Source organism: Pteropus alecto, unplaced genomic scaffold, assembly GCF_000325575.1.
Source record: "Pteropus alecto unplaced genomic scaffold, ASM32557v1 scaffold395, whole genome shotgun sequence".
Lineage (NCBI taxonomy): Eukaryota > Metazoa > Chordata > Mammalia > Chiroptera > Pteropodidae > Pteropus > Pteropus alecto.
Window position 1 is genome coordinate 1,660,871 of NW_006438643.1, and position 21,967 is coordinate 1,682,837.

The following is a 21,967-nucleotide window of genomic DNA, read 5'->3' on the forward strand; positions in this document are numbered from 1 at the left end:
CTCTATTTCTTGTTTGCAAGCGCTTTTTGTTATAAATATCTTCTGTTTTTTCAAATATGTTTCTTTAACCATTCGTATGATTAATATCACTTTTCTTCCTTAGGCTGATATTCTAGGTTGTTTTTGCAGATTGTTTTTTGAATGTTGAACCAACCTTGCATACCAGGAATAAATATCGCTTGGTCATGGTGTATTGCTATTTTATAAATTATTAGCTAAATTTGCTAATATTTTATTTAGGGTTATCACATCTGTTCATGAAAGATATTTTTGATATATGGTCTGTATTTTTTTACATTTTTTTATTTTCTAGATAATACCTTTAACTGTCTTTGGTGTTAAGGTATTTCCAGCTTCATAAAATGATTAAGAAAATATTCTTTTGCTTCTATATTCTGGGGTTATTTTAGAGAATTTATAGAATTTTTTTAAATTGATAGAATTTACCAGTAAAACCATTAAAACCTGATATTTAGGGGGAAGCTTATTAATTAGTGATGTGATTTAGTTAACAAATATAGAGACATTTAAATATTTAGAACTATAATTTTCCTTCTACGGAAATTTCCTTTAGTATAGATAGATAGATAGATAGATAGATAGATAGATAGACAGACAGACAGACAGACAGACAGACAGACAGACAGACAGACAGATAGATAGATAGATAGATAGATAGATAGATAGATAGATAGATAGATGATAGATAGATAGATAGAAACAAAACTTTAAGATATTTTCAGTGCTTTTCCACTAAACCCTACTTGTCTTTTAGTTGTAGGAAATGGAAACGTAAAAGAAAATTGATACTTAGAGGCAATAAACATTATGGCTATAAAAGACATTGTTAAAAAATAAATATAAAGTAGCCCTTAAAATTTTAATAGAAAATGTTATTACTTACAGAGTAACACATTTGAATCTTATCAATCAGGCCATCTCAAAATGTGTCTGAACTTTCTTTTTAAAGGTAAGACACTGTGAAGTTAGTTTATTTGAGGAATGGTGTTGGTCATCCTGTGTGGCATTGAAGGTGGGGGTCACATATTGGATGAAGGTTTAAAATTAATTTATAAAATTAAATTATTAATGTGAAAAATCAATATTTGTTTTATGTGTTCTATTCTTAAATATTATTAAATTTGAGTCACACTTCAATAAGACACAACATCGAAATTAACAAAAACACTGGAAACAATGCTGTTGGATGTACTTTTGTCCAAAGAGACCGTTAACAGTTAATTATGTCCATCTTTCTATCTCTAAAAGGAAAGAGCCTACAATCTGCTTAAAGTGTTAACAAGAAATAAAGTTTTTAGCTAATCATATTTAGATAGCTTTTGTGTGATCTTTCATTAATTCCTTTCTGAAAGTTTTTACTAAAGTCTCTAGTCCATGCTCCTTGCTGAAAGATAATCTATCGTTCATACTTCCAAACCCTGCAGTTATGTGTTCCAGCCCATTAGTCATGTTGCAAAATTGTACATTCATTTTTCTACCATCATTTGGTGAACTTGCCATCAGGAAATTAGTTCCTAGATCCCAAGCAGTCGCTCTTGTATATTATTATTTTTATGTGAATATCAGTTCTGCCAACAGAAAATTTAGGAAGAATAATCAAAAATCATGTTTGATCCACAGGAGTTATGGGGGAGACATGTCTTTATAAGATTACACAAAATACTCATAAGAATATCCAGCAAATTCTTGTGAAAGTAGCTGACTTTGAAAATTTATTTTCTACCTGAATTTATCTGAGATTTATCTATTTTGAAAACATCAACTTCCAAAGGATGACTGTATATAATATTCCATAAATAAAGAGATTTTTGGAGAGGAAGAAATGGCCCATAGAGTTTGTCTAAATACATTTAACACACATGTACGGCACACACAGAAATACATGTGGGGTTAAAAACTGATTAAACATGATTTGAAATCCCACTGTTAGAATTCTATACATTTAAGCTTTTCTTATAAACAAAATTTTTATTCTCTAACACAAGTATTATTTTGGGGTACTTTCACTTCATGTTTCTCCAGAAAGGGAAGTAGTGGCACAGTGAGGGCACATATTGCCCATATATTTTCATAAAAAGTAAGAAAAATGGTGCTAAAATGAAAGGGAGGACTGCAGACATGTTTTTTAACATCATTAAATATCCTAGTGATGTCCTCAGTGAAATCAGATACATTTAAGTTTATAACAGAAATCTACCAGAATTCTTATTTTACATATGAATTTAGTTTAGTTTTGTTTTGTTTTGTTTTGTTTTTTCAGGAAAAAAAAAGATAATTGACATAAATTATGTGCTCGGTTGGAATACTATTCTATTTTCAAATACAAAGTTGTGGAGTTTCTCTAAAACTCCATGGTTAAAAATGAAAGTGTTTCCAGTGGGGTATTTTCTCTTACGTATGGAACAATATATTCAGAAGAATAAACACTCAACACCAATATGGAGAGGAAATATTGGGATTTAAGGCCAGAAAGCACTGCCCAAAGTTTGTTCCTTTAGGATCTACAAGATATTGTGATCCAAGGAACATATAAAAATGTAATTAATCTAGAGTAGAGTCCAAATTAACGTCTTTCGGTTATACCCACACTCTCAAGAACTAAGGAAAGAAAAGACCCTATCTTGAGGTGAAAACTCAGATCACATGCTTACAAATCTGCTTTGTCCTGACACCATAAATGATAGGGTTGAGAGCAGGTGGGATAACCACAGAAGATTAGCAACAAAGATGTGTACATACCGGGGAATTCTTTTTTTGCCAAATTGGTAGGTGAGAAAGGAGAAGAGAGAGGGTGTATAGAAAACACACATGACCCCAAGTTGTGTCCTACATGTGCTCAAGGCTTTATGACAAGCATCTCAAGATGGTGGGCAGAAAACTGCACGGAGAATGTAGGCATAAGAGATTCCAACCAGCGCCACATCTGAAATAAGAAAAGAAGCCACAAAAAGCCCATAGATGGCATTAATTCGAATGCTGGCACAGGCCACCTTGGCAATACCCATGTGTTCACAGTAAGAGTGGGCAATAATTCGAGCCCACAGAAGGGCAGACGATGGGTTAGGTAAAGAATGGGCAACATGAGCAGGACTGGATGCATTATAATACACACACCAAGGCCCACTAGCACTCAGGGAGTCAGGACAGTTGTATAATGGAGTGGTGCACAGATAGCTACATAAAGGTCAAAAGCCATTGCCAAGAGAACAGTAGACTCCATTCCTGTGAAGGTGTGTATGAGAAACATCTGAGCCACACAGGTCCAAAACCAATTTCATGTGCATAAAACTAAAAGATACCTAGCATTCAGGGCACAGAGGATGTGGAAAGGGCCGGATCTATAGCTGATAAGATGGCTAGAAAGTAGAACATGGGATCCCGTAGTGTACGATCAGACCAGATGATCAGCAAAATTGTAGCATTGCCCAGCACTGCTATTAAGTAAATGGAGCAAAAAGGCAATGAGATCCAACCATGGGAATCATCAAGTCCTGGGATGCCTGTAAGAAAAAAGGTGTCTCGGTGAAAAGTGGTAGTGTTGGTGTGGAACATCTTCCCATTGACAAGAAGCGAAGTAGTCGATTGCCTCTAGAAAGAAAAATAAGATCTATAAATGCAGAGCTCAAAACTTCTCCCATAAGTATAATGTTTATCTGTTTTTCCAATTAAAAAAGCTAATATTAAAACTTGAGTCCAAAGTCAGATGTAGACACAGACTGAGCACTCTTCAAATGGTGTGATAGGGGTGTTAATATCATGATAAATCACCCTCTGAGGTATTGGACAATAATATCTTACACTTATTTATTGAAGCCCTATACAAAACTTGGAATACATTTCAAAAACAAAGAGATTTCTGTCCATATTGAGATCTCAGTCTTCTTTGAAGACAAAGAACACCTTACTTAAACACATCAACACAAGATCACAGAACCACAGATACAGACAACTGTCCACAAAACATGACAATACATATAAGAACATGGATGCACCTAGACATGTAAGATGATAGAAAATCCAGCAAGATTTTTAAAACTGTTGTTCAGCATCAATTTTTACAATGATACATATTTAGAAAATTGGATCCAAGTTATACTTCATTAATCCATCCTTACATGTTTACACATATTCCCTCACAGACATACCATACTGTACATGAGATATAAAAAGATTTGCACAAAGACAGACGTACTATACTATACTTCATGTATGAACTTAGTTACGCAAAAATGGGAAACCCTGCTGCTGAAAATATCCTCCCAGAGAGAAATGCATCTCTTTGCTGCAAGTGTTCAAATGGAAATTAAATTAAGAAAGAATCTCCAAAGTTTCTACAAGTTGTCAAAGTCTCAAGAATATCTCAGGATATTCAGCAATTCTACCCTTCCTTATATGTGTGTCTGGGGGGAGTTGTAAAGGGAATAATGAAAAGATTTGTTAAAAGGAGAAGATTTGAGAGGAATAAAGACACATTTTCAATGACTATAATGGTCAGCATTGGACTAAAGAAATCCATACTCTTAATTCACCACACTGCAAATATATCTCCCTTCTTTTCTTCCTTTTTTCCTTCCTTCCTACCTCCTTCTCTTCCTTCTTCCTTCCATCTTTCCTTTCTTCTTCCTTTCTTTCTTAGAGGAAAAAACAAAGATATAAGACAAGACTGTAGAAAAATAAGAAAGAGGCAGAAGAGTATAGGAAAAGAGAGAAGGAGGGAAGGAAGGAAAGAAGTTTAATCTCAACTCTAACTGACTCACAAGGAGAAGAAAAAGCTCCCATTTTGAGTAGCATTGTATTAATTACATTAAAAAGTAGATTCGCCAACCTGTAAATACTGCAAAACTGTACGTAATGTCTATCTCTAGGCTTTTTACTTCTCTGCTTTCATCTTTGTAAACAACTTTATGAACCTTCACTTAACCCTGGGCCTCTAATAACCTTATTTTTTAAATTATGGTTATGAAAGTCCACTCCCTAATACACAATTATCACTGGGGGTGAAGATCATCATTTATACTACAACTTTAACTTCCTTTTATATACGATAAGTTTAAAATTTTAAGTTGTCTCAACATGATCCAGTAAAGACTTCTTTTAGCCGAGAAATCTTTCTACAGTAATGAGATAGTATGTATTAGCTTAATAAATTTGATCGTAGACTATTTCTTAACTGTTCGATAAGAGTCTCTGATCACTATCCATCTCCATCAAGTATTTAATAGAAAACTCACCTGCACTAGGATTAGGGCTAGAGAGCTCCAGTATATTTACTAAAGAAAATAGTTTTATAGTACTTGTACTTAGAATCCTAAGGGTCATGTCTGAAAACAAAGCCAACTCAAATCCCCTATATGAAGTAGGACTAACACCTCAAAGTCTCCTGAAAAAGATCCCATTATCTGTACCTGGGATAAAGAGACTTTAGTAGAGGCAGAAATCACCTTTCACAACAACTCCCCTACCCCATACACACACATATTGTCAATAGGAAGTCAGAGATATAAAACTAATATTACCAAAATATATTCCTATGAAGTGAAGAAAATCTCTTATTGGGTGAATTTTTGTGTCCTGATTTTATTAGATATTAAAACAATACAGATCTAGGACACTAATTACCAATATGTGTACCTCCCCTTCCCATTATCTATGTCTTCACACTCATCAATGATTTATTAATATATCATGGCTAACAAATAAGACAAAATCTTTCATTTCTTTCCCATGTAGTGCTAAACTTATTGGCTTTAAATATAAGTTAATGAAAATTAGTTTAACACAAATAATAAGATAACACAAAGTATATTTACAGATGTGAAATATATGGATGCCAAAGAAAGGGAAAATGTGTCTTCCTGATATTACAAAAGAACAAATCGAAATGTATTTTTCAAAATAATAAATAAAAATAAAAGTAAAATTATATTATTTAATCATTGACAAATACAAGAACACTGCTTACCAAAGTTTCTATTAAGATGGTGATCACTGACTGGGAGATGGTTATATCATTATATATATATTAGTTAAAGCAGTTATGTCAATAATGTATTAAAATAGTGGATTGACATTGCTATAAATCTATAAAAAAAAACAACTCAATATAAAAAATAGGAACAAAACTTAATCATCAGTTTAAAGAGAATATTCAATGAGTAAAAGAAATAATTTTTCATTACTGTTCCTAATCAGGAAAATGATAATTCAAACAACAATGTGACATCCTTTGACCCATCAGTACATCTGAATTTAAGATAGCTAATTTCAGGTATTCATAAATATAAGGAGCATCAACGAACCATTTTGTAAATTGAAAGTGTCTATTAATTTTAAATATTCCCCGTGGACCAGCAATTACTTTTAAGTAGTTATCCAAAAGAAATAAGTGATTATGTTCACCAGAATATATACACAAAAATGTTCATGGTGATTTTATTCAGAATAGTGAAACAATTAAAGTCAAATATCAAAAGAAGAATATATAAATTAATTGGGTTTATTTATTAAAGAAAATACTATCTATGAATAAATTAAACAAAAATAATGATAAAATAACAAGGAAACAAACAAACAAACACTACTGAACTATCATTCTGTGCAAAGAGGATTCATCTAACAGGAATATTGCAAAGCAAACAATAGATATATCAAACTGTGTTTTTAAGATTTCTATACTTGGTGAAGTTTATGTGGAACTTTGGGGAAAAGATATAGACGACATCATAATAATAATAATAATAAACCTTATATCTGCATGAATCTGTAGGTAAGAATAAAATGGAACAAAGTAAGCATCTAACCAAGGAATGAATGAAGATTGGAAATATGGAAATAATTACAATGCCACAAGAGGTACTGAGCTATCAGGAGAAAATTAGTGCTGTACATCTGTAACTGTAATGATTCTCATTAAAATGCACATGGTAAATGCACTGAAATAAGCCAAATAAAAATGCAGTGTTTGTAATTTTCATTTTCCTAGAATGTATTTAATTATTCTATGCCAAGAGAGATCAGCTTATCCTTCTATACAACTTGACTTGACCTCTTTCCTGATAACCCCTCCTTTCTTTCCATTTCTCCCCTTATATACACAATCATTCACTATTTCATTTGGACATCATATAATGTAAGGCTGATATGTTTCATCCACTAGGGGGCAAAACCCAGAAATCATATGCATCCCTATATGTACCACAGTACCTGGCACAATATACTGAGTCATGTTTCTTATTAAATATTCTTTGAAAACATTACTATGTTATTGGCATGAACAAAATAAGCCATTTCAAAGAAAAAAAGTGGATTTTTATGGAGGATAAAGGTTATCTATATTTGAGATTTTAGTATTCCATTCCAATTTTACTTTTTTCAGTGAGGAAACGTTTTTACACGGTCATATTTTATGCATCTTGATTAAATGGCCATGGCCCAAATTTTGCAAGAAAAAAAGTGTCTTTAGACAATGTTTCTATTGAAAGAAAACACATTGAGATCTGGTATTAATTAGGGACTAAAAATAATGAAATAGTGTGCTAAAGCCACATTATAAAGGTTCTTGAGAAACTATTATTAAATGTTCTGAAAATTAAGGAATTATGAATATGGTTGTTAAACCATCGATAATTTGAAATTGTCCATGTTGGGAGAATTTACATGACAGTAATATATTTTCCATTTTTAAAGTCTTTCATCATTGTGTTTGTGTGTATATGTATGTTTGTATGTAAATGTACACATATATCCATATAAGTACATATATATGTGTGTGTACGGTCCAAACTGCAGATGAAAAATGTCATTTGTGTGTGTGCAAGTACATGTTTAGTGGGATATATATTCATGTGAATGTGTTTCAGAAAAAAATATAGCCATAAGTGAGCAAAGAATGTGAGAAGGTGAGAGAGATAGAGTGGGAGAAGTTAAAACGGTGAGCAAATCCTCTTTGGACTTCCTGTCAAGATAGTCAGAATAGATTAATGCTGAGCTTGCTTCCTCCCATGACCTCATCAAAATTACAACTAAATTATAGAACGATCATCATTGAGAAACATGTGAAGATTAGCAGAACAAATTACTGTAACTAAGGATATAAAGAAGCCACTCCTAGACTAATAGGAGGGCTGGAGACACAGAATGGGCTGGTTCTATGCCCATGGTGTGGTGGTTAAGAATCAGAAGGGATATCTTGCCTGTGGAGGACCCCCTTTGGAGTGAGGAGTCCCATCTTAACATTGGACTCCCCATTCCAGAGCACCAGTGCCAAGAAGAGAAGTCTTCATAACATTTGGCTGTGAAAACCAGGGGAGTTTGTGTTCAAGAAAGACAATGGGCTGCTAGAGAACGAAGTGCTATTGTTCTTAAGGCGTTTGCACAGGTCTTTTGGGTGTGTTTGTGGAGCCAGTTGGGAGGCCTCTCGAATTCACTCGCTTGGAGATCTATCACAGAAGCAGCAACTTGAAAAACACCAGGGACATACAAGGAGGAAATGAATTGACTAGCTTCAGGGTGAGGGTTGGAGGGGCAGGGGTCAGGGCAGTTTTCTCTCAGACGAAAGACCTGGCAAGCACTATTATTTCTTTGTTAAGTCCTTCCCCATCCAGCCAGCAGGCACAAATCTAAATGTTCCATTAACCTGGGTAACACCTTTTGCCCAACCCTGGAGATTCCCTGAGACCCTGCCCCAGCCAACTTATGCACCCGGTCCAAACCTCTTTTAGCAGCTTTTCCACACAAACAACCCTCCTCAACTTGTGCTGCAGACTTTCCTAAAAATCTCTCAAAGGTCAGCAAACCTGAATGGGCAGCTGGCCTCAGTATGCCCTATACCTCCTTGGAAGTGGACCTAAGCCTGACACTAGTAGCATTTGGCCTCAGTTCACAGTATAGCCTCTCCCAGGTGACTCTATGGCCAGCAGAGGTGTCTATCAAATACTTTGTAGCTCGTACCAGGTGATGCTAAGCCAGGCAGAGGCAGCGGCTGACCTTGGCCTGCACTGGAACTCCTCCCCAAAAGCCTCAGAACCAACACACTGGGAGGCCAGCTACAAAACTCACCAGAGTACCTCCCAACCGGCTCCACAAACAACACACCCAAATATCAGACTCAGCAAAGCCCAGCTAAAGCAAACTCCGATTTGAGGGGTCAGGCTCCATACAACAGTTCATTCACTGTAGTCATGGCCAGTTCTCACAGCCAGTAGTCTTGAGTGTCATTTTCACCCACTGACATGCTAACAGCAATCAAAGCTCAGCTACAACAAGAGGGCAGATACAATCCATACAAGGAACAACCCTGGAGCACCCAGCTCAGGTGACCAAGGAGACTGTGCCACTGGGTCCCATGGGACCCTTACTACATAAGGCCATCTTGCAAAGACTAGGAAACATAGCTAATCTACCTAATACATAGAAACAAACACAGGGAGGCAGCCAAAATCAAGAAGCAAAGAAACATGTCCAAAATGAAAAAAAAAAAAAAAAAAAAACACTCCAGAGAAAAATTAAATGAAATAGAGGTAAGCAAACTACCAGATACAGAGTTTAAAACACTGGTAATAAATATGCTCGATGAAATTAGTGGAAGAATAGATAAACTCAGTGAGAACTTACACAATGAGATGAAAACTATAAAAAAGAATCAGTCAGAAATGAAAAATAACTGAAATGAAGAATACATTAGATAAAATCAATACCAGATTAGATAAAGCGGAAGATTGAATCAGCAATGTGGAATACAGGGTAGTGGAAAACACTGAGTTGAAATAGCAAAAAGAAAAAAAGAATTTTTTTAAAAAAGAGGATAACTTAAGGAACTTTTCAACAACCTCAAGTGTAACAACATTCAGGTCATAGGGATACCAGGAGAAAAGAGAGAGCAAGGGGTTGAAAATCCATTTGAAGAAATAATGACTGAAAATTTTGCTAAGCTGGAGAGGAAAATAGAAATACAAGTCCATGAAGTGCAGACTCCCAAACAAGATGAACCCAAAGAGGCCCACATCAAGACACTTTATAATTAAAATGTCAAAGTTTAAAGACAAACTCTTAAACATACAAGAGAAAGCAGTTTGTGATGTACAAGGCAGCTCCCAAAAGATTGTCAGGTTATTTCTCAACAGAAAATTTGCAAGCCAGAAGAGATTGGCATGGAATATTAAAAGCGATGAAAAAGAATGACTTACAACAAAGATTGCTTAACCAAGCAAGGTTATCATTTAGATTCGAAGGAGGGATAAGGAGTTTTCCAGACAATAAAAAACTAAAGGAGTTCATAACAAAAAAAGTAAAAAATAATGACAAAAACATAAACATGAACAGGTGAGAAAAAATTGTGGTGGTTTTAAGTTCAAACTTAAGTGACCATCAACTTAAAATAGACTATTATAAACATAGCTTGGTATATGAGAAGCACATGGCAACCAAAACCAAAAATCTACAAGATATATAAGAAATAAAAATAAAAGAATCCAACACAATGCTATATAAAATAATTAACATATAAGAAAAGAGAACGATAGAATAAGAAAAGAATAGAGAACAACAAAAATGATCAGAAAACAATTAATAAAATGACAATAACTACGTACCTATAATAATTACTTTAAATGTAAATAAACTAAATGCTCTAATTGAAAAACATAGGATGACTAAGTGGATTAAAAAAAAAAAAAAGACCCATACATATGCTGCCTACAAGAGACTCACTTCAGATTGAAAGACACACATTGGTGAAAAGTAAAAAGATGGAAATAGATATTTCATTCACATGGAAATCTAAAAAAAGCTGAGCTAGCAATATTTATATCTGAGAAAATAGATTTTTCAAAGGTCTGTAACAAGAGGCAAAGAAGGACATTTCATAATGATAAAGGGATCAATACAACAAGAGATAGAACTTTCCTAAACATCTATGAACCCAATGTCGGAGCATCTAAATATACAAAGCAAATATTGATGGCAGAGAGAGATGGTAATACTAAGGGACTTAACACCCCCATTAACATCAATGGATAGATCATCTAGACAGAAAAATCAACAAAGAAACAGAGCTTTAAATAACACATTAGACCACATGGACTTAATTAAAATATTTAGAACATTACAATAAAAAGTAGCAGAATATACATTTCTCTCAAACGCACATGCAACATTTTTCAGGATAAGAGCACATGTTAGACCACAAAACAAGTCTTAATAAATTTAAGAAGACTGAAATTATGTCAAACATCTTCTCTGATCACAATTATGAAAGAAGAAATCAATTACCAGAAGAAAACTGAAAAATACATAAATGTATGGAGGCTAAATAACATGCTACTAAACAATGAATGTGTTAACAATAAGATCAAGAAATAAAATCAAAAAATATCTTGAGACAAATAAAAATGAAAATGCAGCTACCCCAAATCTATAGGATAGAGCCAAAGCAGTTCTAGGAGGGAAATTTATAGCAATACATGTTAGTTACTTCAAGAAACAAGAAAAATCTTAAATAAACAATGTAACCTGACACCTGAAGGAACTAGAAAAAGAACAAAAAAGGCCCAAAGTGAGTAGAAGGAATGAAATAATATCAGAATGGAAATAAATGAAATAGAGTCTAAAAAAAAAATAGAAAAGAAAAATGAAACCAAGAGCTTGTTCTTTGAAAAGCTAAAATTGATAAACCTCTTTTCAAGAAGAAAAAAGAAAGGGCTCAAATAAATAAAATCAGAACTGAAAGAGAAGTGCAATTTGACACCACAGAAATGCAAAGGATTATAAGGAAATACTAGGGACAATTATATGCCAACAAATTGGACAACCTGGAAAAAATGGATAAATTCCTGAAAACATACAATCTTCTAAGGCACAATCAGGAAGAAATAGAAAATCTGAACAAACTGATAACTACTAAACAAATCAAATCAGTAATCAAAAACACAATAAACAAAAGTCCTGTACTGGATGGTTTGACAGGTGAATTTTACCAAACATTCAAAGAAGAATTAATACTTATCTTTCTCAAATTATACCAAAATATTGAAGAGAAAGGAAGGCTCTTTTTATGAGGCCATTTTACGAACTCATTTTACGAGGTCATATTACCCTTATACCAAAACCAGACAGAGACATTACAAAAAAGAAAATTATAACCCAATATCTCTGATGAACATAGATGTAAAAAATTTCAACAAAATATTGGTTAACTGAATTTAGCAATACAATAAAAAGATTATACACCATGATGAAATGGGATTTTTTCCTGGGATACAAGTTTGGTTCAGTATTTACAAATCAATTAACATGATACACTATATAAACAAAATGAAGGATAAAAATCATGTGATCATATATACAGATGCAGAAAACATTTGACCAAATTCAGCATCCATTTGTAATAAAAACTCTCAACAAAGCAGAAACAGAGGGAACATATCTCAGCATAATAAAGGTTATATATGACAAACCCATAGCTAACATCATTCTTTTTTTATTATTATTAATTTTTTTCTTCCATTTGGCTGAACATTTATTTATTTATTTTTATTTTATGGTGGCATTGGTTAAAGAAATCCGGTAAGTTTCAGTTGTACATTTTAACAGGAAGGTATATATATTATATATATATAGACACACATACACACATAACAGTAAGATATATATATATATATATATACACGCACACACACACACACATACATATGTGTGTGTGTATAGTAAGAAAGACCTTGATAGATGCAGGGATACACTTTTTATATATATGTACATGAATATATGTATACATATCTACATATATATTTTTTGTATACATATATACATATTTTTGCGGGTCTGAATCATTTTATCTTTTCATTAAAAACACTTTACAGTTTGCATAATGTCAATATTTTACCCTGAGGTTTTGGATTCTATTATTCTTATTTGACCCCTTGTACCCCATCTACCATCCCCTCCCCCCTCCTCCTATCTTCCAGTAACCACTAGTCTATTGTCCATGTCCATGAGTCTCTGTTTGTTTGTCCTGTTTGTTCGTTGATTTTAGGTTTATATCCCACATATAAGTGATATCATGTGATTTTCAACTTTTTCTGTCTGGTTTATTTTGCTTAGCATGATTATCTCGAGGGCAATCCATGTTGTCATAAATGGCAGTATTTCATCTCTTCTTATGGCTGAGTAATAGTCCATTGTATATATGTACCACAGCTTCTTTATTAACATCATTCTTAATGGTGGAAAGATAAAAGCTTTTTCTTTAACATTAGAAACAAGACAAGGATGTTAACTGTTACTGCTTTTACTCGACGTATTGAAAGTCTTAAACACAGCAATCACACAAGAAAAAGAAATACTATTTGAGATGTTAAATAAATTCAGTCAAGTAGGATATAAAATTAATATTCAGAAATTGGTTGCATTTTTATGCATCAATAATGAACTATCAGAGAAATTAAGAATATAATCCAATTTACAATTGCATCAAAAAGAATAAAATATCTAGGAATAAATTTCATCATGGAGGTAAAAAATACCTGTACACAAAGTTATAAGACATTGATAAGAAAATGAAGAAGATACAAATAAATCAAAGCATAAACCATGCCTATGGATAGGAAGAATTTACATTGTTAAAATGTTCATATTACCTGAAGCAATACAAATTCAATGCAATTCCTATCAAAATGCCAGTGGCATTTTTTACATCACTAGAAGCATATAAATACTAAAATCTATATGGACCCAAAAAAGACCCCTTTTAGCTAAAGCAATCTTGAGCAAGAAGAACAAAGTTGGAGGTATCACACTACCTTATATCAAACTATACTACAAGGCTAGACTAATCAAGACAAACAGCATTAAACAATGGCATAAAAACAGATACATAGATCAATGGAGCAAAATAGAGAGTCCAGAAATAAACCCACACCTATATGGTCATTTAATCTATGACAAAGGAGACACAAATATACATGGAGATAAGAGTCTATTCAATAAATGATGTTGGGAAAAAATGGATAGATACATGCATAAAAAATGAAACTAGAACTTTCTTACACCATATACAAGAATAAACTCAAAATGGATTAAAGTCTTAAATATAAAACCCCAAATCATAAAACTCCAAGAAGAAAACATAGGCAGTAAACTCTCTGACATTGCTCTTAGTAATATTTTTTCTGATGTATCTCCTTGGGCAAGGGAAACAAAAGAAAAAATAAACAAATGGGACTACATCACACTAAAAAGTTTTTGCGTAGCAAAGGAAACCATCAACAAAATGAAAGAACAATCTACTGAATAGGAGAAGATATCCAATAAGGGATTAATATCCAAACATATAAGGAATACATAGAACACTAAAAAATGAACCATCTAACTTAAAATTGGGCAGAGGACCTGAATAGACATTTTTTCCAAAGAGTATATACAGATGGCCATTAGATATATGAAAAGATGCTCAACATCACTAATTAGCAGGGAAATGCAAATTAAAACCACAATGAGCTGTCGCCTCACACTTGTCAGAATGGCTATCATCAATAAATCAATAAACGGCAAGTGTTCGGAAAGATGTGAAAAAAGGGGAAAACTTGATGGGATTGTAAATTGATGTAGCCACTATGAAATAAAGTTTGGAAATTCCTCAAAAAATTAAAAAATCGAACTAACTTATGACCCAACAATTTCACTTCTGGGTATTTTTCCAAAAATTCCAAAACACTAATTTGAATACTTGCACCTCTATGTTCACTGCAGTGCTATTTACAATAACCAGGATATGGAAACAACCTAAGTGTCCATCGATAGACGACTAGATAAAGAAGAGGTGGTACATATATACAATGGAATATTACTTAACAATAAAAAAGAATGAAATCTTATCATTTGTGATAACATGGATAGACCTAGAAGGTATGTGAAGTAAAATTAGTCAGAGGAAAAAATACTATATGATCTCTCTTACACGTAGAATGGCTAGGTGTAGAGCCAGAGGAGAGCATGAGTAATCAGGAGAATCGTTTTATAAACTATATAAATGTCTAACCAATGTACTGTGTATTTGAAACTAAGTAATTAGTTAATTAATTAAACACACATTGAAAAAAAGAATCTAAAGAAAAAATAAACAAACAAATGAAACAGAAACAGACTCATAGAGACAGAGAACGAAATAATGGTTGCCGGATGGGAGAGTGGTTGGGGGAAAGGTTGTAAAAGGTGATGGGATTATAATACACAAATTGGCAGTTATAAAAGTAAGAAACAGTCACGAAAGTTTAAAGAACAGCTTAGAAAATATAGTCAATAATATTGTAATCACTATATATGGTATCAGATAATTACTAGATTTATTGGAGGGAATCACTTTGTAAGTTATAAAAATATCTAATTACTATATTGTACACCTGAAACTAATATAATATATGTCAACAGTAATTGAAAAAAAATTAAATCTAAAAAGGTGGAAGAGAGAGGAGTAGAGAGACAGAAAACAGAGCAAATGAAAAGATCTGCAGAAATGACCAATAAATGAAAGCTGGCAGTGCAATGAGGTGATGTCCACTTGGATTAGTTCATTATAATGTCATAATGAGACATACAAATATAAAGTGAATAAGCAAAAATATTTTATTTATTTTCTTTTTCTGAATAAAAATTCACCAGGAATAAAACAGAAATATGGGTCTTGAAAATAATACATGAAGAAAATTCACTGGGAATTGTTTTAAAATATCCTGTGATATTATACCACTGTTATTTCTCAGCAATCAACTTCAGTTTTATATTTACTTTTAATTTTACTTACATAAGTTTTATTAAATAATACCTATCATTTAGTCAATTTGAAAAAATAAAATGTACACACAAAAGTCAAATATATATATTTGTAAAAGTCACTAATAACTAAAATGTTTTCCATAAATATTTGTACATACGTATGGCTTCAAAAAAATGGTGATTATATTTTCACTCAAAAAAAAAAAATAGTGAAACCTTTTCTGTGTAAAGTTTTATTAATGTATGCAATATATGCTTATTTAATGATACCCCATTATTACAAATTTCCTCAATATTTTACAATTGCAATTAGTGCTATGTATATGATGCAAGTATATAAATATAATTACATGTAAATCTCTGTATGTTTACTATAAGCTTTTGTTTATGAGTGGGGCCATATTTATTATACTTGCATCTTCCTCATCAACAGGATATCTGTCAGTATATTCTTTGTAATTATATATTTAATGGATAAATTATACTTAAGGAAGAAGACATCTAGAAATTAAGTCACTTGATGCATTGGGAATTACGTTGGATACTAAATATTTATTCAACTTAAGATGACTGTTGAGAGAAGTTTTTCAACTTTTTAAAGACTGGAGAAAAAAAACTTTAAATACATTGTGAGCCATTGAAAAACCAACTTTGGATCCCGATCTTCTACTGGGCTTATTGTTATGTGAAATAGTTTTATAATAGTCAAAATAAATTTATACCATGATTTTCTTCTTTTTTTTTTTTTTGCAACCTGAGACATCCTAACCAGAATAATGATTATAAAAGTGTTTAAGACAAAAATATATAACATTAAGATCAATTGTTGCAAATAATCTGGTAATTTATATTACATTTTGCATGAATCCATTATTTGAGAATTAAATCATTTACTAACATCTTTGTTTTTATTAGTTTCAAGTATACAGTACATTGGTTAGACATTTATATAGTTTATAAAATGATCCCCCTAGTTGCTCTTTCTCTACTCTGGTTTTCCACCTAGCAAATGTATTAATGCTAATTACATTCCCTATGCCATGCTCCCCATCCCCGTGACCATCTATCAAATACTAATTTGTCCTTCTTTAACCCTTCGCCCCATTATCCCAGCCCCCCAACCCTCCATCCCTTTTTTCTGTCACCAAATTGTCCTCTATATTTGTACTCACATCATCTTGATGCAGTATAATATTCTTTTTTTCAGCCTTTTCTCTACACATTATTTTTGGCAATGGTAACTTACACTACTACGTACATTTAATGTTCACTTTCTTGTGTTATACTATGACTAATAACAAGCACTTAAGTTCTTTCATTCTTTTGTAGATTGATTCATTTGGTAGACATTTATTGAATAATCGTGTGAGTCAAATTCCTTATGGTCCAGGAAGAGAGAAAATGATAGGCACTCACTGCATGTTATTATAATGTTAAGTTGTAAGTAAGAGAACTAAGCGTAAGTGCACAGTAAATAAAGAAAAGTGAGTATTGCTCTACTTTTACAGGTGTAAGGGAAATTGCCCCAGAATTTGCTGACATATAGAAATTCATTCCCATGTGTACCAATGTTTCCCTTTTTGTGAAAAAAGATTTTATTCGAATGGTATATTTTAAAATTAAAATGCAAATGCCAGAAAATTGATGTGGCACTTGTATTTAGTGAATAGGGAAAGGAAAGACAATAAGTCTTATAAAGTAGGTATACTTGGATAGTAGAAGAGTTTATCAAGAAATAGACATATCTCTAGAAAATGAAGACCAAGAAAGATGGTAAGTGTGATAGGAAAAGTGAACTTGGGAGAGATGTTTGGTGCGAAGAATGCAGCAAAAGTGCAACTATCATATGCTGCCCACTAAAAATACAAAATAAGGCCATAGCATCAGAGGCAGAAAGGAAAATACCTAAAAGATATTTGTGAAATAAAATGAGCTGCTCTGGAAGACCAACAGTGGCTGGTGGTAAAGATACTTCAGAGATAGGATTATCACATACTCGATAAAAGAAATTAAGATACAGAAAGTTAGGAAGAGGAACATAAAGTTTAGATTGAGAGAATACGAGCTAGGTGACAAAGATTATGGAGATAACTTCCCTCATATCACCTATGGAGAAAGAAAAAAATAAATTATGTAAATAATTATTTCAAAATTAAAAATTCCTGTTTTAAAGACTAAGAAATAATGTTTAACATATATATGAAAAATATAAATGTAATTTGTGTTGGACGTAGGGAAAATGAGCATTTAATTTCCTTTAAATAAAAATTTCAAGACAATCACAATGCTTATAAAATGTCAACAAATTCGTTATGCATTAGTATCTTGTGTGTGTATGTATATATATATAATGTACATATATATAATCCTCATATTATATTTGATACTATTGAACTTTAGTTACATCACATTTGCTTCAGGGTATTTTATCTGAGGGTGATATTTAAAAATTCATAAATGTCTCTAGTAGAAACACTGTTATCAATAGTAAGAATAAAAAACAAAACATACTTATAAAATAATAATGATGATAATACAGCTAACGATTATTTTATATCTATAATTAAAAACATACAGAACACTATACTGTATTATGTAAAACTGTAAAATATATAGTACTATAGGAACATGATATAATTAAGTCATCATGCTTGATCTTTGAAAACCTCTATGACTATATTTACAGAATTATGATATTGAGGATTATTAAAACTTATATATTAAAGACAGAACTAGGCCTGAATTCAATTTCTGCTTAGCTGTTAAAATCACATGACGAATAACAGAACAAAGGAAACAACTACAAAATGAGTCTAAAAATAAGTTGGAAAACAGAGCTAGGAGATGAAAGTAAGCAACCTAACTAGTCTGTAAGTGGTTCCTTTATTCATGTTTACATCATAGTTTGGTCTATGAAAACCTAAATGTGACATACTCTACACAAAAATTTTTAATGGAGATTTTTGTAGTCCCGATATTTACTTACTTCCTTTTCATGTACGAAATCAGGACTTAATCTATGGCATAATTTTAGATGTTTAAATATTTATAACAGAATGAGGATGAGTGACTTCTGAAGATAGAGGGGAAAAAAGGGAGGGACAAGAGGGAGATGCAGAATAAGGTGAAAGAAAGAGATACAGAGAGGCTTGGAGATAAAAAGGGAGTGAGAATTATCAAAAAATTCACAGAAATGATATAGGGTAGTCAAAAAAAAAATATGGCACATTCTGTAAATTCTACTTGAAATCTATTGATACCAGTGATAAAAATATCACATATAAAGCTTGATAAGCTATCATTTACCTTATGAATTAAATAACGAAACGTAAATTTTCACTCTCTGAACACATTAAAATACAGAAAGAAGCCAAAATAAATAAACATTTCTGTCAAGCACATTTAAATTTACTTAATTTAATATAACAAGGTATTTCTGTGTTTAAAAGTTCCATCTCATATATGTTAGGTATTATTCTTTTGCAATTCCTCATGTTTTTAATAGTATTTTCTTCACATGGTTATATATCTGCTTGGTTCTCACTCCATATATGACAGGGTTGAGCATTGGTGGTACTACAACATAAAGATTGGCCAGAAGTATGTGGATATAGCGGGGGACATTTCGACCAAAGCGGTGTGTCATAAAGGAAAAGAGGGCTGGTGTATAGAAAGCAAGAATTACAAAAACATGTGAACCACATGTGCTGAGAGACTTGATTTGGGCTTCACGGGAAGGAAGACGGAAAACAGCATGGAGTATCTGAATGTAAGAAAGTGCAATGGCTGTGATGTCAAAAAATAGGATTGAAATAGCACCCAAACCATAAATGATATTGATCTTGATGCTGGCACAAGACAGACGAGCGAGACCCATGTGCTCACAGTAGGTATGGGGAATGACGTGATTCCCACAGAAGGGCAATCGCAAAATGAGAAATACAAATGGAATAACAGAAATAAATGGTCTCACTAACACACCAAGACCAATCACAGAAACAACTTTGTTGGTGAGGATGGTACTATATCGGAGTGGGTTGCAGATGGCCACATAACGGTCATAAGCCATTGCCAAGAGGACTGCTGACTCCATACCAGTGAAATTGTGGATGAAAAACATCTGAGTGAGGCAAGCTTCAAAGATGATCTCCCTGAGACCGAACCAGAAGATTCCAAGCATCTTAGGAATGGTAGCTGTGGAGAGACCCAAGTCAATGGTAGCCAACATGGCCAGGAAGTAGAACATAGGCTGGTGCAGGCTGCTCTCAGCCTGGATCACAAACAGAATAGTGAGGTTCCCTATGAGTGCAATCATGTACACAACACAAAAGGGAAAGCCAATCCAGATGTGGAGTGTTTCCAATCCTGGGATCCCCAGCAACAAGAAAGAGTAGGGGTGAAACTGAGTGTCATTAGGAAGGGACATCATACTAGGTAGTTCACATGTCCATATTTTTTATGTAGGTGTGTTTATCAATCTGCAGGATACTAGATAAAACTCCGTAACATTTTAAATCTAAAGAAAAAGAGCATACAATTGTGAATATTCTCACCTCAGTTAATTCACACAGTTAGAAATATATTTCATAAAGACCAATGTGAAGTGAATTCTCAATGAGAAGACTTTGAAAGAAGTTATGCAGTGAATTGTAATAAAAAAATCTACATAGCATATTAATCTTTGTTAGTACCTTCCTTCTGTGTTAGAGAGAATGGTTTCATTTGCAAAATTCTCATCATTGGTAGTATGCTAAGATTTTGCCTTAATACCTACATCATTATCTCCTTTAAGCTTCACCAACATAATTAACTTTCAATTTTGTCATTCAAAGAGATCTGCTAGCCTCTAGAAATAGTTATTTCTATTGGTTCTATTTGGTTAGATGGCAACACACAGGTATTAACACACAAGCTGTATAGTAAGTGTTGATGAACACACAGATTCAATAAGATATAATCTCAAATACTAAAAATAAATCTAAAGGATTAAAATCAACTCATTTGTGAATATTTATTTCTTATTATACAAAATAAGAAGTAAATGTAGTCAAAATAACATTTATCAGCTACCATCTATCTATTTATTTATTTATTTACTTACTTACTTATTTAGTAAAAAGCTTTCTTTCGCTCCAAAAGAAAACAGGGAAGAGCATGTATAGACAATTAAGACTGGTATGTATCTATTCAATGACACTCACAGAGTGCTTATCAATAACCAGTGTTCTAAACATTATTTCTCATAAACTCATTTCTCACCCAATAGAAAAAGATAGTTACAGCATCATCTACATTTTACAGTTGAAAGATTTGTTGGTGAAGTCTTGATGAAGCTACTTGCTCTTGATCACTAATTATAGAAATCACTAGTTTGCCTTTTCTATTGTTAAAATGTGACTAACAACACTTTCCTCACATTGTTTATGAGGATCGAATAACTTCCTATTCAAATGGCCTAGCTTATTACTTGTTCCATGGTTGTTGTCTCCAAAACTTCACTCTCTTTACCCCTTTCCAGAATATTCAAGTTACAAGATAGAATTAGACATTTTTCTTCTTTTCTCTGAGCTGTAGTAACGCAAACTTCCAATTTATCATGCATGTAATTTATTCCAGCTTCCCTTATTAATTAATGATCAGGAAACAATATCCCAATTTATATGAAATTAAAGATAATATCAAATATTCATACAACGTTTCCTATATTCTAGGTACTGTTCTAAAATATTTACATATATTAACTCATTTCAAACTTTTTCCATAGGCAATACTATTAGGGGCCTCATTATAGAGATAAAGAAACAGAGTCACAGAGGATTCAGAGCACTCGCTCAAGGTCTCGCGTGGTGGATATAGAGTCTAGATTCAAATGCAGACATTTGGGTCCAGAGTTCTATGTATCTAAGTACTATATCATCTGCTTGTATATATTTATGCCACTAAAAAGAAGCAGTTTACTGAGGTACTGCCTAGTCCTTTCAGTGTTGCCAGAACCTGTCAAAATATCATCTCTAATATTTATAAACACATATAGGAGAACATGTTTAACCCTATTTTTACATATGGATCTGAACCACAAATAATTTAAAAAACTTGCCAAATGCTTGAAATGCTTATAGTTAAAAGGCTATAGCAAAAAAGTAGAGAGGAAATAAATAAATTAAAATGGAAATAAGGTAAA

General features: G+C 32.7%; 1 protein-coding gene and 1 pseudogene across 1 annotated transcript; both read right to left on the reverse strand.

Moving 5' to 3' along the window:
• Positions 1-2,637: 2,637 nt before the first annotated feature.
• LOC102896194 lies at positions 2,638-3,573 on the reverse strand (annotated as a pseudogene).
• A 15,703-nt stretch (positions 3,574-19,276) lies between these two features.
• Positions 19,277-20,218, reverse strand: LOC102896449 (olfactory receptor 52E2-like). The gene has a single exon (XM_015592342.2). The coding sequence runs from the start codon at positions 20,213-20,215 to the stop codon at positions 19,277-19,279; it is 939 nt and encodes a 312-aa protein (XP_015447828.1). The 5' UTR covers positions 20,216-20,218.
• Between the last annotated feature and the right edge of the window lie 1,749 nt (positions 20,219-21,967).

Excerpts from the sequence above, each read along its gene's own strand:
- LOC102896449 (XM_015592342.2), bottom strand. The coding sequence starts at position 20,215 with ATGATGTCCCTTCCTAATGACACTCAGTTTCACCCCTACTCTTTCTTG.